The sequence below is a fragment of the Carcharodon carcharias genome (assembly GCF_017639515.1).
Source record: "Carcharodon carcharias isolate sCarCar2 chromosome 39 unlocalized genomic scaffold, sCarCar2.pri SUPER_39_unloc_1, whole genome shotgun sequence".
Lineage (NCBI taxonomy): Eukaryota > Metazoa > Chordata > Chondrichthyes > Lamniformes > Lamnidae > Carcharodon > Carcharodon carcharias.
Window position 1 is genome coordinate 695,902 of NW_024470814.1, and position 14,799 is coordinate 710,700.

Sequence of the window (14,799 nt, forward strand, 5' to 3'; positions counted from 1 at the left end):
GTTTATATGAATCAGCCGGAATCGATGTAGCATGTTGTCTGGTTCCAGGTTGCAATGAACAGCTTTATTCTGGCTTGTTTCAGAACAGTCAGATAAAGAATCCGAATTCAAGACGGGTTATAAGGCAGACATTGACTGTCTTGCTGCCGAATATATTCAGATCAGATTCTACAGCAGTCATGAATCAAACTATTATCGATTTGCAGACCTGAAAATTAAAACTACCCTTAATCACCTCTATTCTGCAACACAGGCCGAACAGAATGTCTGAATAGATAGTTGCTTGATGGCCGCCATAGACACGATGGACCGTAGAGCCTGTTTCTATGTTGTATAACATTATGACTCTAACAGAAGCGAAAATTTGAAGCTCTGCTCTTGGCACTCGGTTTGCAATGTAATAAACATGCATAGAGGAATATAGGTGAAAGAGACTTTGAATGAAAGTGGGGTATGGTGAAATCCATTAACCTGAGGTCCGCCGAGCTAGGGGACATGGTTGTGATTTACAATCAAACGCAACACACATTGAAACTGAAATGAGAGAGGGATGCAGTTTCCGCCAGCTCATTTTAGCTAATCCAATAATTAGAACATAAAAGTTCAACAATGTAAATTTCCACCATTACGCGTTTTAAAAAAACGGTCTGCAAGCACCCCTCCCCCATAAAGACCCCGCCGCGCACCCATTCAGCGGCAGAAACAGGAACTACGCCATTTTCTCTTTCACTTCACCAGCGCGTTGACATGAATGAACCGATAACATTCAAAAGGTTTATGTGTGAATCCCATATTTTCACACGTCAATAGGAGCTTTATTCCAGCCTGTTGCAAACCGACCAGGGAATGAATTAGAATTTAATCCGAGTTCCGATGCAGGAAGTCGGAACCTGGACCAAAAAATGGGAGACACAACCACTGAGATTTTATTATATTTTATAATTCAGATTGACTTTTCCTGCCTTCAAACTTGGTTTATTTTAATGTCAGTTTCTCGTCCCTCTGAAATTGGCGGGCATTTTGAAATTGACGAACTGTCAGTTGCTGCTCCACAAATCAGGGCCCAGAAATCCATGCAGCCCGCTGCTCTTTTCAAATTTCTCGGCGGGATTGCGCTGCATCCAATCAGGACAGGAGGGAGGTGACGGACAATGTCTTAAATAGACAGACACAGAGCGGATTCATCATTCTCAGAGTCTGTGTTCCGCAGCGTTTGTTATCATGGCCAGGACCAAGCAGACAGCGCGCAAGTCGACCGGAGGGAAAGCTCCCCGCAAGCAGCTGGCGACCAAAGCTGCCCGCAAGAGCGCTCCAGCCACGGGCGGCGTGAAGAAGCCCCATCGCTACAGGCCCGGCACTGTGGCTCTGCGGGAGATCCGCCGCTACCAGAAATCCACCGAGCTGTTGATCCGCAAACTGCCCTTCCAGCGCCTGGTGCGGGAGATCGCTCAGGACTTCAAGACCGACCTGCGCTTCCAGAGCTCGGCCGTCATGGCCCTGCAGGAGGCCAGCGAGGCTTACCTGGTGGGGCTCTTTGAGGACACCAACCTGTGCGCCATCCACGCCAAGCGGGTCACCATCATGCCCAAAGACATCCAGCTGGCGCGCCGTATCCGCGGGGAGCGCGCCTAAAAACACCACCTCAGCACCAAGTGCGACAAAGGCTCTTTTAAGAGCCACCAAGTCGGTCAGAGAAAGAGCTGCCATCTCTTAACCACACCAGCACTTTAGCCTCTTAGGCCTACAATTTATTTTCCTCACTTTGTAAACCGGTAACTGACCTTTGTTCCCTTTACCGGATGTTTCAGACGGTCTGAGGTCATTTCAAAGGCGATTATTTTAATGATATGTGAACGTTTTCCTTAATAGAAGAGTTTGGGCATAAATAGATGCAGCACCTACTACTGATGTCCGTAAGATGTAACAGTGCTAGCAGGATGCGTCTCACTCTAACCCACCCGTTCACAGATATCATCAGGAATGTTTTCATTGCGAAGCGATCGGAATGTTCACACATGCACTAAAACCCGGATTCAGTTCCACATGCAACAAAGGCTCTTTTAAACGCCTCCTAGTCGGTCAGAGAAAGAGCAGCGACGTCTTATTAAAAGCTCCAGCTCCTAAAACCCTCAGACCGACAATTTATTTTCATTCATTTTGTTTACCCGGTTCACTCTTTCTACTGCATTTGGGGTTTTGAGTGGATTCTGTTTATATGTGTATGTAATTTCACATCTTTTAATTAGAAATGGGACGAGTTAATTATTAAAGAACGTCTTTCTGAACATTGGCAATTGGTCAAATATAGATGCAGCAGAGAGTCCTGATGTCTGGATAAGGCAACAGCACCAGTCTCGTTCTAAGCAGCGCTTTCACTGATCGCATAAGAACTATAATGTCATTCCTAATCGATAGATATGTTACCGCACATCCGGATAGACAACAGGTCGCCCCTTTCAATGATTAAGTAAGTGGCTCTGAAAAGAGCCTTTGAGTTCTCAGTTTAAAGAATGGTCGATTCACTTGGTCTTGGTGGCTGCAGAGGCGCCGGACTTCTTGGGCAGTAGCACGGCCTGGATATTAGGCAGCACTCCGCCCTGAGCGATGGTCACCCCTCCCAGCAGCTTGTTGAGCTCCTCGTCGTTACGGACGGCCAGCTGCAGGTGTCTGGGGATGATGCGGGTCTTCTTGTTGTCCCGGGCCGCGTTGCCGGCCAGCTCGAGGATTTCAGCCGTCAGGTACTCCAGCACGGCGGCCAGATAGACCGGGGCTCCGGCACCCACACGCTCAGCGTAGTTACCCTTCCTCAGCAGCCTGTGAACGCGGCCCACCGGGAACTGCAGTCCGGCCCGGGAGGAACGAGACCTGGCCTTGGACCGAGCTTTCCCACCGGTCTTTCCTCTTCCAGACATTTTAACAATCTCACAAGGACTTTCACAGAGAATGCTGATATCCGCCTTCTTTCAGTTCTCTTATACCCTCAGGAGGAATGGTGGTGCGCTCACAGCTGATTGGTTAAGTGTAATTTTCGTATTATTATCCTCATATTCTTCACACTGCCAATCAGATCTCTGCTTGACTCACCAACCTGGAGTCGCTACGAAATTGAATTCGGAAAGAAAGCACGCCAAATCGTCAGTTCCTAACCGATTGTATTTTTCATATTTGAAACTACCGCCAAAAATAAATCAAAAGATAAATCGCACTGAAATCCTAATCGCTGATTCACTTTTTCAGTCTAAGAATGTAATATTCACTCAATCTCTCTCTAATTTGTCTGGTCTGCAGTTTACCTGTATCTGTTAGTTTCTGATTGGGAGCGGGGAGGTTCATGTAACTGACATCAAGTGGAAATTCAATCCCCAATTTAGCAAATAACAATCCTTTGTTTTATTCAATATTGAAAAACTCGCCGGCACATTTGTAAAACGCAAAACTAATTTCTTGCAGAAAATCGCCGTATAAGTTAACATAGTCAGTTCCCAACTATTAAAAGTTATGCCTCCCTTATTGTACTACAACATATTTAATCGCAAGTTGCACACTCGCATTTAAAATCAGGAATCCATTCGTGTTTAAACTCGGTCCTTTTAGCATTCCTAACAGCCGGCGGATATTCAGGCTACATTAACTTGCACCTTATCGTTTCTGAACACTCGTCGAGAAGCAACGGGCCTAATGCTGCTTTTGGAACTGGCCAAGCTAGCCCCCCGTTAAAGAAGCAATGGTAGTGGCCAACTCATCGCCCTCCATACTGATCGGAACAAGTTGTTATATTCGGCACTTGCTGTTTTCTGCAATGGAATAGTGACTTTAGATCTGAACCTCTCCGTCACTGCAATTTATTTATGCATTTTATTCTATAGCTGTCAGGGCCTGGAAGTAAATGTGAGGCGGACTTTGCTTCTGCAACCACCAGCTTTTGACAAGCTGTAAAAACGTCAGATTCCTCCCGTGTGTATCACTCTCTGGTGCAACACACGAAAGGTGTTATCCTTCAGCATCTTTCCGTTTGTGGTACTGCGTCTGACTGCAGGATTAATACTGTAAATGTCATTTCTGTCTACCTTGCCGTGTAGAATTCATTTCTTTTCACAATTTCTGTTTAGGATTGAGAATCGTGTATTTCATTATGTCCTGTTGCTATCTGTGTACTGTGATCGAGATATTTTTGCACGAAGCAGTTATCTTGTATTTCAGGTGAATTTAATTGTACTTCTGTGTATCGCTCAGTATCTGTTATGTACTCAAGAGTGGGATTAATTGTATTTCCTGGTGCAATCAGTGAGAGTGAATTGCATCTGAATCTGTCAATATCTCGAAATAAATGTGAGGTTCAAATTGATACTGATTGATTCAACAACCTTGAGTGAGAGTTGTTTTGTGATAGTCAATCTGTGGCAGGTTATATGACTGTGGGTTTCCTATGTGTATTTTTGACTTTTTTGTGGTGTGTCTGTGTGTGTGTTTGTGTGGGTGCGTGTTTGTGTGTGTGACTCTATCTCTGCATTTAATTTTCTGCTACTCTGTTGAGGTTGGATTCATGCTTTGTTTGTCCTTGCTATGCCTGTGTTTAATTTTTTGTGTGCGTGTGTTTGTGTATGTATGCAAGAGATATTGTGCGCAAGTGCATTTATGTCTGTGTGTTTGTGTGTGTGTGTTTGCTTTGCGTGTTTGTTAGTGCCTGAGTCTGCGAGTGTGGGAGTGTTTGTGTGGGAGTGTGCAGGGCTAATTTCACATTTGTCTTCGTCCGTTACAGGATGTAGTTTTGGAATTAATTTACATGAAATTTAAGTGTCAACCCTGTGACCGTCAGCTGTGTTGGAATTAATTCCCTATATCTGTTATTGTACTGATTGTGTATCTCAAATTTGAGCGCTGAGTATATGACTCCATTATTGTACATTTGTAGGTTTCTTCTGTACTAAATATGTATCCCATGTTTGTGAAATCTATTTCTTCAATGCGTTAATCTATTGCTGTTTCCCGACTCTTTGCAGATTTAGACATGAAGCTTGGCATTTATCAAAGACAGGTTTTATTCAGTTGTTTTGTTTGAACTAAGCTATAGCATTCAGACTGCAACTAGGCAAAAGTCTTTGTGAACGATAATGACACGCTTGAACTTACATGCTGTGTATGTCATATCTGATTGATTCAGTTTGTAACGATCTTCCGTTATGAATCATAGTGAGTATATTGACCTGGAACGTGTCGTTTATCCATGCTCTATGACTTACAATTACACTTTATCCTTGTTTCAGATATAGCATACGTTCTTTGGAGGGGAATTGAACGTGTTGCACTGTGGGAACCGAGGGACCATTCTTAGTTTTAATTTTGTACATTTCAGTTAGTTGCTCTATCTGTAGCTAAAACTACCCTCTTCTGAAATGAACGAGCTGCCTTTTAACCTGATAATGTTTGTGATTTTGGACTAGGATTGATGGACCTACCAATCTGTGGTGCTCAGTGAGAGTGAATTGGGGAGAAATATTTTCTCCCCCCTGTTGTATTTGACTGTTGCATTGTACATGTCTATCTGAAAGTTGAGATCAATGTGAATCTGATTCCTGCTCTCAGTGACGGTGGAACTGCTGTTCTGTCTGTGCTTTTTGAATAATAATGTACCTATGTCCATTCGAAGCAGAGGGCTGCATAACTATTTTAGCTGGGGAATCAGTATACCCTCAGGAGGAATGGTGGTGCGCTCAGAGCTGATTGGTCAATTATATTATAGCTCATAATATTCTTCATATTACCAATCAGATTTCTGCCTGACTCACCAATGCGGGCAAGCAACATATGAAGTTGGAAGTTAAGGGCGCCAAGTCATCAGTTAAACAAACGATTTTATATTTCAAATTGAAAACAACCGCCAAAAAAAGTAATCGAAGGAAATATCGCACAGAAATCGTCTTAGCTAAACAAAGGAAAAATCCTATACAAATCGTTCTAATGCTTAACGTTAAAGCAGTTCTGTTACAGAATGTTAGAAGTTTTCTCGCACTCTTTTCCTCACCTACAGTTTACCCGAAACTGTCAGTTTCTGCTTTTGCCTTTGGACAAGAAGACAATAAAGGCGCCAATTTTCCGGAATCAAACAATTTGTTTTATACATTTTCGTGAGTGTCAAGAGCGGAGTGCATATTTTTTGGCGTAAATCTGCCAGTATTGAAACTGAGGCTTGCTATACCGCCAGGGCTTATACGGACTGAATTGATCAAATCAACTTTTATAATGCTGCGGAGGGATAGCATATTTGAGGGATGAAAGATAGGCTCTGCTTGATTACATTTATGCAACAAGGCAGGGTCTATTCTGAAGCAGTAAGCTTACGTTGTATTCACAGTTTTGGTGCCCTCGCTTGAGGAAGGATGTAGTTGCACTGGAGGCGGTTTGGAGGAGGTTCACTAGATTGATTCCAGAGATGCAAGGCCAATCTAATGAGGAATTAGCAGTTTAGGCCGAAAGTTGCCGAATTTGGAAGGATGAGAGGAGATCTAATTGCGGTATTTAAGATGCTAAAGGGGATAGACAAAGTAGACATAGAGCGAATGTTTCCCCAAGTGGAGCATTCTAGAAGGAAAGGCCATAGTTTTAGTTTAAGGGGTGGTAGATTTAAATCAGAGATTAGGAGGAATTACTCTTCTCAAAGGGTCATGAATGTGTGGAACTAATTACCTCAGAGTGCAGTGGATGCTGGGTCGCTGAATAAATTAAAGGAGGAGATAGACATATTTTAATTAGGAAAACATTGAAAGGTTAGGTGGAGAGGGCTGGAAATTGGAGTTGTGGCCAAAATGATATGAGCCATGATCGTAATGAATGGGCGGCAGGATCAGGTGTTTAATTGCCTACTCCTGCTCCTAATTTGTTTGTTTTTATGTATTCCAGACAAAAAATAACAATGACAATTCTCCGCCGGCTATGTGATTCTGGGATTAAGCCTACCCATCATTATTTGGTATTGAAATGTAGCTTTCATTCACTGACACTCCATGGTCAATAATATTGAGTTTTTCTTCCTAAATTGAAATCACCGAAATATGTTTCTGTTTTTGTTTTTATCTCTGCATCATTCAGTTTTAAGTCAGCGTCGATTTTACCTGGTGCATGTCAATCCCTGGACATTATGTTATGTATCAGTCGACATATGTTGCTGCTAACATCTGAGTATGTTTCTATTGTCATTTTATTCTACACATTAACTGTTAGATCCTGCTATGGGTGTATGGAATACCTGTCTCTTCATGATATATAAATGTGAACTTTAATCTGTAATGGCTATTATTCCAACAACAAAAAATAGGGAAAAACAAGGAATGACAGACCGATTGTCTATTATGTCATAACAGGACACTTAGACAATATCAACAAAATTGGATAAAGGCAGCACGCATTTATGAAAGGAAATCATGTTGGCCAAACCTATTGGAGCTTTTCTGGAGAGGTAACAAGCAAAATCGACAAGGGAAAAACAAATGATGTGGTGCATTTGGATTTTCAGAAAGCTGTTGATAAAGAGGTTAGTGTACTACATTGAAGTGCATTGGATGGGGTAATATATGGGCATGGATTGAGAAAAGAGTAGCAAATAGGAAACAGAGAGCAGGAATAAATCAGTCTTTTTTGAGAATGGCAGGAAGTGACAAGTGATTTAGCGAAGAGATCAGTGCCTGGGCCACAATATTCAGAATAAACAACAATTATTTTGATGAAAGAACCAAAGGTAATATTTCTAAGATTGCTGATGACATAAAGCTAGGAGGGATGGTGAGAGAGAGGAGGAAATTAAGAGTGTTCATGGAGATTGAGAGAAGATGAGAGTGGACAAAAACAGGGCAGACTCTGTAAAGTGTGGATAAATATGAATTTATCCACTTTAGCACATAAAATAGAATGGCAGAGTTTACTTAAATAGTGATAAATTGGGCAATTCTGATATACAGGGTTACCTCCGTGTGGCAAATGATCACCAGGCAGATTCATGGGCTGGAAGGGTTGTTGCATGAGGAGAAATTGGACAGTTTTGATATGTATTCACTGAAGTTTTGTAGAATGAAAGGGGGACATAGTTAAAATACTGACAGGGCTGAACAGACCTGATGCAGGGATGATGTTTCTTCTGACTGGGAAGTATAGAACAAGTGTTCATAATCTCAGGATAGGGGGTAGGCCATTTAGGACTGTGATGAGCAGAAATTTCTTCACTCGGAGGGTGGTGAACATGTGATCGAGCTGCATTCATTTTGTTACCTCCAGTATCTTGTATTATTGGTGAATGAATATATTTTCCCCTCTGTGTATCACTCACTATTTGTGATTTTTGCATGAGTTGGATTAACTCTATATCTAATATGTTATTGCATTTGCGACAAATGTGGGATTTCATTTGAATGTCTCAACATCTGGAATTAGATGTGAAGTTCAAGTAGTTGTTCATATAGTCAATCTGTTTCTGGGATTCTGAATGTGACTGCGACTCAGTACTGGTCAGGTTCTGGTAAGTGATTGCTGGTGTTGGCCTTTCGATGTGAATGTCTAATTGTTTTACGTTCTAGCACTTCCTGACTTGTAACTGAACCTTTTTTTTCTCACTCTCTCCATCAGTTTTGTGGCAAGTGAATGTGAGTTCTATTCTTTATCTCTCAATAACTGCATTGTGAGTGTGGGTCATTCTTGCAATTGCCAGTTGTAGATATGTGTCTGGAGTGCAAAGGAATTGGTTTAATTCTGTAAATCTCTGTCTTGTTGATGTGTTGTTGATTTTACATTATAACTCTCGGTCTCTTTTATGAGAATAAATATTATTGTGTTTTTTGGCAGTCTCTGCTATGTGAGTGGTGTTAGTTTATTCCCTACTCTTGTCAATATGTATTTGGTGAGTTAAGGTTTAATATCTTCTTGTTTTCTCAAATGTATTTACATGAATATCTCCAATTTTCCTGTATAGACTGTGTATTTTAATTTTCCGCCAGTCAGCTTCTAGTATTTGAGCGTGATTTCACTCGATATCTTTCTGTCTCTTGCATGTGTGCCTTGGTGAAACATATTTTATATCTGTCAGTGTCTGGTGCATTTATTATTTAAATGTCAGCCATCTTTCAGTGAATATGACTTTTATTTTTGTGTCTTTTTAGTGATTTTACTTTTATATATTTTTGTAAATTAGGTAACTGGTCCAGAATCTTAACCTGCAGCTAATCAGTTGTGTCTCACTACCTTGTTAGATTTAACTAAGTGGCAAAAGTTTACTTGCAATGTTTATGTTCCTGCAAATTTGCAGCTGTGTATGTGTATGAGTAATATCTGCTCCTTAACTACCAGCACAGCATTTAATTGTTTAAATACTGTCCAAGTTCCATGTATGTACTCACATATGCTGTGTGTGTGTGTGTGTGTGTGTGTGTGTGTGTGTGTGTGTGTGTATGTGTGTGTGTGCATGTGTGTTTGATTGACATTCATGAAATTTTAGCAATTCCATTTCTGTGTTGCAGTGTTTTTATGTGCTTGTGTATGTGTGAGGGTTTGTGTCTGTAGGTGTGAATGTTTGTGAATATCTGCGTGACTGTGTGTGGGAATGAAAGTGTAAGTTTTTTTACTGTGTGCATGTGTGTGTTTGTGAGAGTGAGTGTGAGGTCCTGGGTGTGCCTGTGCTTAAGTTTCTGTGTGCGTGTGTTTGTGTATGATTGCAAGAGATGGTGTGCGCATTTGTGTTCATGTATGTGTCCCTGTGTGTGTGTCTTTGCGTTGCATGTGTGTCTGTCTGTATTAGAGTATGATTCTGCGGGTTTGTGAGTGTTTGTGTGGGAGTGTGCAGGGCTAATTTCCCATTTGTCTTTCTCTGGTACAGAATGTAGTTTTGGGATTAATTTACATGAAATTTAAGTGTCTACCCTGTGACCGTCAGCTGTGTTGAAATTAATTCCCTATATCTCAGTTATTGTACTGATTGTGTATCTCATATTTATGCTCTGTGTATATGAATCCATTATTGTACAAGTGTAGATTTTGTCTTTACCTAACATGTATCCCATGTATGTTTGTGAAAACTATTTCTTCAATGCATTAATCTGTTACTGTTTCCCGGCTCTAATGCACATTTAAATATGAAACTTTGCATTTATCAAAAACAGGTTTCATTCATTGGTCTTGTGTGAACTAAGGTGTATCCTTCAGGCTGCTACTCCGCCAAAGTCTTTGTGAATGAGACGCTGGAACTCATGGTAAGTATGTCATATCTGTTTGAATCAGTTTGTAATGATCTTACTTTATGAATCACAGTGAGAATATTGACCTGGCACGTGTTGTATATTCATGCTGTATTCATTAAAATTGCACTTTCTCTTTATTTCTGAGATATTATGGAATCTTTGGAGGGGAATTACATGTTTTCCACTGTGAACACCCAGGGTAGATTTTTAGGATTAATTTTGTTCATTTCAATCTGTAGCTAAGACTGCACTCTTCTAAAATTGATGAGCTGCCTTATAATCTGATAATGTTTGTGGTTTTGGACTGAGATTGCTGGACCTACCATTCTGCGGTGTTCAGTGAGTGTGAATTGGGGAAAAATATTCTGTCTCCCCACAATGTATTTGAAACTTGAGTTCAATGTGAATCTGATTCCTGCTCTCTGTGACAACAGAGCTGCTGTTCTGTTCTGACGCTTTGAGCAATAAATTTGCCTATGTCTATTCGAAGCAGAGGGCTGCATGATTATTTTAGATGAGGAATCAATACCTTGGCCCTGGTGCACAAGGGGAGGTGGTGGCTCAATGTTATATCATTATGAGATTGCAGGAGCGAGAGTATGTGTTTGTGTGTGTGTGTGGGTGCCTATATTTACCTGCCAGTCTATATTATTGGAGAAATTACTTACTTCTGCACTATTTATATTTTGCTTTGTGAATGTGGGCTCACACTGTATCTTCCACTTTTTAACATCTTACTATGGGTTTATTTGTTTCCTGCTTGTGCATGGGGATTTCAAAATGCACCTAGTTATTTGCAGCTGTGACATTGTGTGTTTTATTTGTATAAATGTTGTAATTGATTCTGGGTTTTTATTCTTGATCTTTTCCTCTCTGTAATACACTTGTGGCTATCATTCTATGCCTGAATTGTGAGGATGCATCTGACATTCATTGCTTCTGACATGTAATGCATACTTTACTCATTGCCTCTCAGTTAAAGGTATGTGGATGTCCAGATTTTATTCTGTATGTACAATGCTGTGATATATCAGTGTGATTCATTTTCCTATTGTTTATGTCAGGATCAGAAATGTGACAATGGAAAAAATTTGCTGAAACTCAGGTTATTTTAAATGAGTGAGAACTTATTCATTTGCTGCCAATCCCTGGTATGAGAAGGTGTGGATTAATCTAAGCCTATTTTCTTGAATGTGAGTAATGTCTTTTCCGGTGGTCTGCTTGCATCTTATAGCTCTTTGTAGATTTTGCTGTGAACATGTCAGCCTGTGTTACTTGAGTGTGACGTTCACATTGCAGCTTTAAATTTAGTGTGTGAGCATGGACCTCCCCCCACCTTAACAGCCCCCCACACCAGCCCTGGCTGTAACACTTGGTCTTTGGTGCAGGCTGTTATGTTTTAATCAGCAACTTACAGATTTTGGTGCATTTTCCCATTTGATTTTACTGTAGCTTTGAACATTCTTCCTATTTTGAAAAGTCAGTGATGGAAAAATTGATTTCCTTCTTCACCTCTCTATCTCCGGTATGTTTCTGTAGTTTCACAATGTCAATATCTGCTTTGTGAGTTAAGGTTTCAACTTTCCTGTTTGTAGAGATCTGTCAATATAACTAATCTGAGAATATTGCTCTGGCATGTGATGTTTATGCGCATCTCTATTAATGAATATGTACTTTATCATTAACTGGGGATGTGATGGCGAAGTTGTATTTACATTGAGCTAGTAATCTGGAGACCCAGTGTAATGTTCTGTGTTCGAACACTGCCACGGGAGGTCGTGGAATTTGAAATCAATAAAAATATGAATTGAATTAATGATCACCATGAAACCATTGTCAATTGTGTTAAAAACACTTCTGGCTCATTAATATGCTTTAGAGAAGGAAATTTGCCATCCTTGTACATGTGACTCTAGACCCACACTTAAATGCCCTCTGAAATGGCCTAGCTAGCCACTCAGTTGTAACAAACAGCTACAAAGAGGCAATTGACAATGTTAGTCTTAGCCCTGTCGACCCTGAAGGACAAGAGCAGCAGATAGATGAAAATAACATCACCTGGAAGTTCCCCTTCAGGGCACTCACCATTCTGACTTGGAAATATGCTGCCATTGTTGTGTCAAATTCCTGGAAATCACTGCCCCACAGAACTGTGGGTGTAGCTACACAACAGGGACTGCAAAGTTTCAAGAAAGCAGCTCACCACCACCTTCTCAAGTGCAACTAAATGCAGGCCCAGAAAGGCTCAGGAATGAATAAAATAAAGGTAAAATATTGTATGAAATCTTTGATATTAAATGTATTGTGTTGCTTTATGAATGCTGGGTACATTCAGGGATTAAATCTGTAAATTTCAATCATCTTTATTACATGAAACGTAAATTGCAGCCAATGTTCCACTCTTGTGACATGAATGGAATAAACTTCAATCTGATTATGCCTGTGAGTTTGGACTGAAATTGGTGGACCTGCCATTCAGAGGTACTGAGTAGGAGTGTATTGTGATTATTCCAACCATCTCCCCAACCCCCACTCCCCTCTGAGTGTTTGACTATTGAATTAACACATGTATCTGGTATGACATCAATTTGACTCTGACTATTTCTGTTCATGGTGATGGTGGAAATGATGTTCTGTCTGTATCTCTGCAATCTGTGAGTAATATCATACCTGCTGTCAGTCAGAAGGAGGCGCCTGCACTTTTAATTTGGCTGGGAGAATCATCAGCTTGAAACTGATTCCTTCATGTATTTGCCTAGAGGAAGAAATATATCTCTTGTAACTCAAGATCAGCAGAGATTTTGAAAGATCAATTAAAACTGTTAACTGATAATCAATTTTTATAATGCTCTGCAAATCATAAAGAACAATAAAATAATACAATGTCTGATCCCAATTCAGCACCCTGCTGCGGTACTTTTCCAACAATTGAGTGACATTCAGAAACAATCCTGACCTGTCCTGCTCCAAGGATGTCACTACCCGAGGGGACAGAGACATTGATGCAGGTCAGCTTTCAATCTCCAGCTCCCATTGTAAGGGCCGTCAATTGAAACCAACAGCGGCTGCTACAATGTTTCTATAACACTTATCACTTGAAAAGCTGGTGCCTGCGATAGATGATCTTTACATGATTGTTCCCCATCCTCGCTGTCCGCCTGTTTCCACTGTTCACCTTCCAAATGCGAACAAGTTGCATGAATCAGCAGCTAAACTTGGAATATGCTTTACAGGTTTGAGGGGAGAAAAATCCCAAAGTTTTCGTTTGCAGCTTCCTCAGGTTGTGTCTCCCTCAGCAGGGTCACACACAGCCCCAGAAAGGCCTCTCCCCGTCCACCCGCTCACTCCAAGTTCCGGAACTGTTCCCGCTTCGCTCCGCCACTTAAAAACAGCCCCGGTTCTCCCTGAACTGACCCCGTGTCAAAGTTGATTTCTGTGTCTCCACGGACAAACCGGAGCACAGCTGGAATCAGAACGCTGTTTACTCGCTTACCTGGGCACTAATATTTGTATTTCTATCTCTTTGAAACAAAGGTCTCTCTCTCACTGAGTGAAAAGCTTTCAATGGCAGAGTCCGGGAGAAGGAAGGCGCATGCGCTCTTCTAGTCATGTCTGAGAAACTGAAGGCCGCCACAGCGATGCGCATGCGCCTCTCGGGTTTTGACGTCACAGTACAAACGACATTTGCTCCTCCCCTCGGGCAATGTTCTCCAGCTTGAGCATCACAATTGGGGCTGAGGGCAATGTGCAGAGTTTTAGGCTGGTGGTCGATACTTGTATGAAGTTCAAAATGATATCGTTCCCTGCAGCATCTTTGCTGTTCATTCAGCGGTTTAGGAAATCAATCCGACCAGTGAATCTATGTCAGAAACAAAATTACCTGGAAAAACTCAGTAGGTCTGTCAGCATCTGTGCAGAGAAAGACTGTCTTTCAGCCCCACAGATGCTGCCAGACCTGCTGAGTTCTCCAGTGTTTTTTGTTTTTGTTTCAGACTTCCGGCACCGCATTATTTTTCCCTTATCGCAGTGCAACTACGTGATCGCTGTAGCCGCGCAGAGGTTCATATCTGATGGCAACATAACCCATTTTGATATAACCAGATTGAAACTGTCAATCACTGCGCGTCATATCAAACAATTTGAGACGATATTTTCCAGAGAGCTCCAGAGGTTTTGGAACATTACATTTCGGATAGTATTCACCTCACCCTCTGGCACTTTCCTGTTTGTGTGACAGAAATGTGTCTGCTTCTGGCCCAGTATTAGTGGGAGCTGAATCGCGTCATCTCTAAACGCTGGGGGTCTGTCAGCTTTCAATTAGTTTTACCGATCAGGTTCAGAAACTTCGGTGTTTCAAAAGGAAAACCTGTCAATCTTCTAAGTTCCAATGATTATAATTCATCTTGCTCAATATTCGCTCATCAGTCAACAATATCATTCCAGGAATCTACTCCTGAACATTTACTGATCTATTCATTGGTTCCAGCAGATATTTGCAACACAATTATTAATTGTGATGTGCGCATATTCTATTGTAACGCTGATAATATGTCTGCCTCTATCCGATGATAGATATTAGAAC

The 14,799-nt window shown here is 41.2% G+C and overlaps 2 protein-coding genes and 1 long non-coding RNA gene across 3 annotated transcripts; 1 reads left to right on the forward strand and 2 right to left on the reverse strand.

Moving 5' to 3' along the window:
- Nucleotides 1–1,221: 1,221 nt before the first annotated feature.
- On the forward strand, nucleotides 1,222–1,632 carry LOC121274908 (histone H3). The gene has a single exon (XM_041182289.1). It carries the CDS (start codon nucleotides 1,222–1,224, stop codon nucleotides 1,630–1,632), a length of 411 nt encoding a protein of 136 aa, XP_041038223.1.
- Nucleotides 1,633–2,519: 887 nt separating this feature from the next.
- Nucleotides 2,520–2,921, reverse strand: LOC121274891 (histone H2AX-like). The gene has a single exon (XM_041182282.1). It carries the CDS (start codon nucleotides 2,910–2,912, stop codon nucleotides 2,520–2,522), a length of 393 nt encoding a protein of 130 aa, XP_041038216.1. The 5' UTR covers nucleotides 2,913–2,921.
- Nucleotides 2,922–3,616: 695 nt separating this feature from the next.
- On the reverse strand, nucleotides 3,617–13,820 carry LOC121274902. Its single transcript, XR_005942320.1, has 3 exons — nucleotides 13,711–13,820; nucleotides 12,888–12,972; nucleotides 3,617–3,794 (listed from the first exon to the last, which is right to left on the reverse strand). It is a non-coding gene; the product is annotated as an uncharacterized LOC121274902 (long non-coding RNA).
- Nucleotides 13,821–14,799: the final 979 nt, after the last annotated feature.

What these genes read in the sequence shown, in the direction of transcription:
- LOC121274908 (XM_041182289.1), top strand. Translation starts at nt 1,222, where the DNA reads ATGGCCAGGACCAAGCAGACAGCGCGCAAGTCGACCGGAGGGAAAGCT.
- LOC121274891 (XM_041182282.1), bottom strand. Translation starts at nt 2,912, where the DNA reads ATGTCTGGAAGAGGAAAGACCGGTGGGAAAGCTCGGTCCAAGGCCAGG.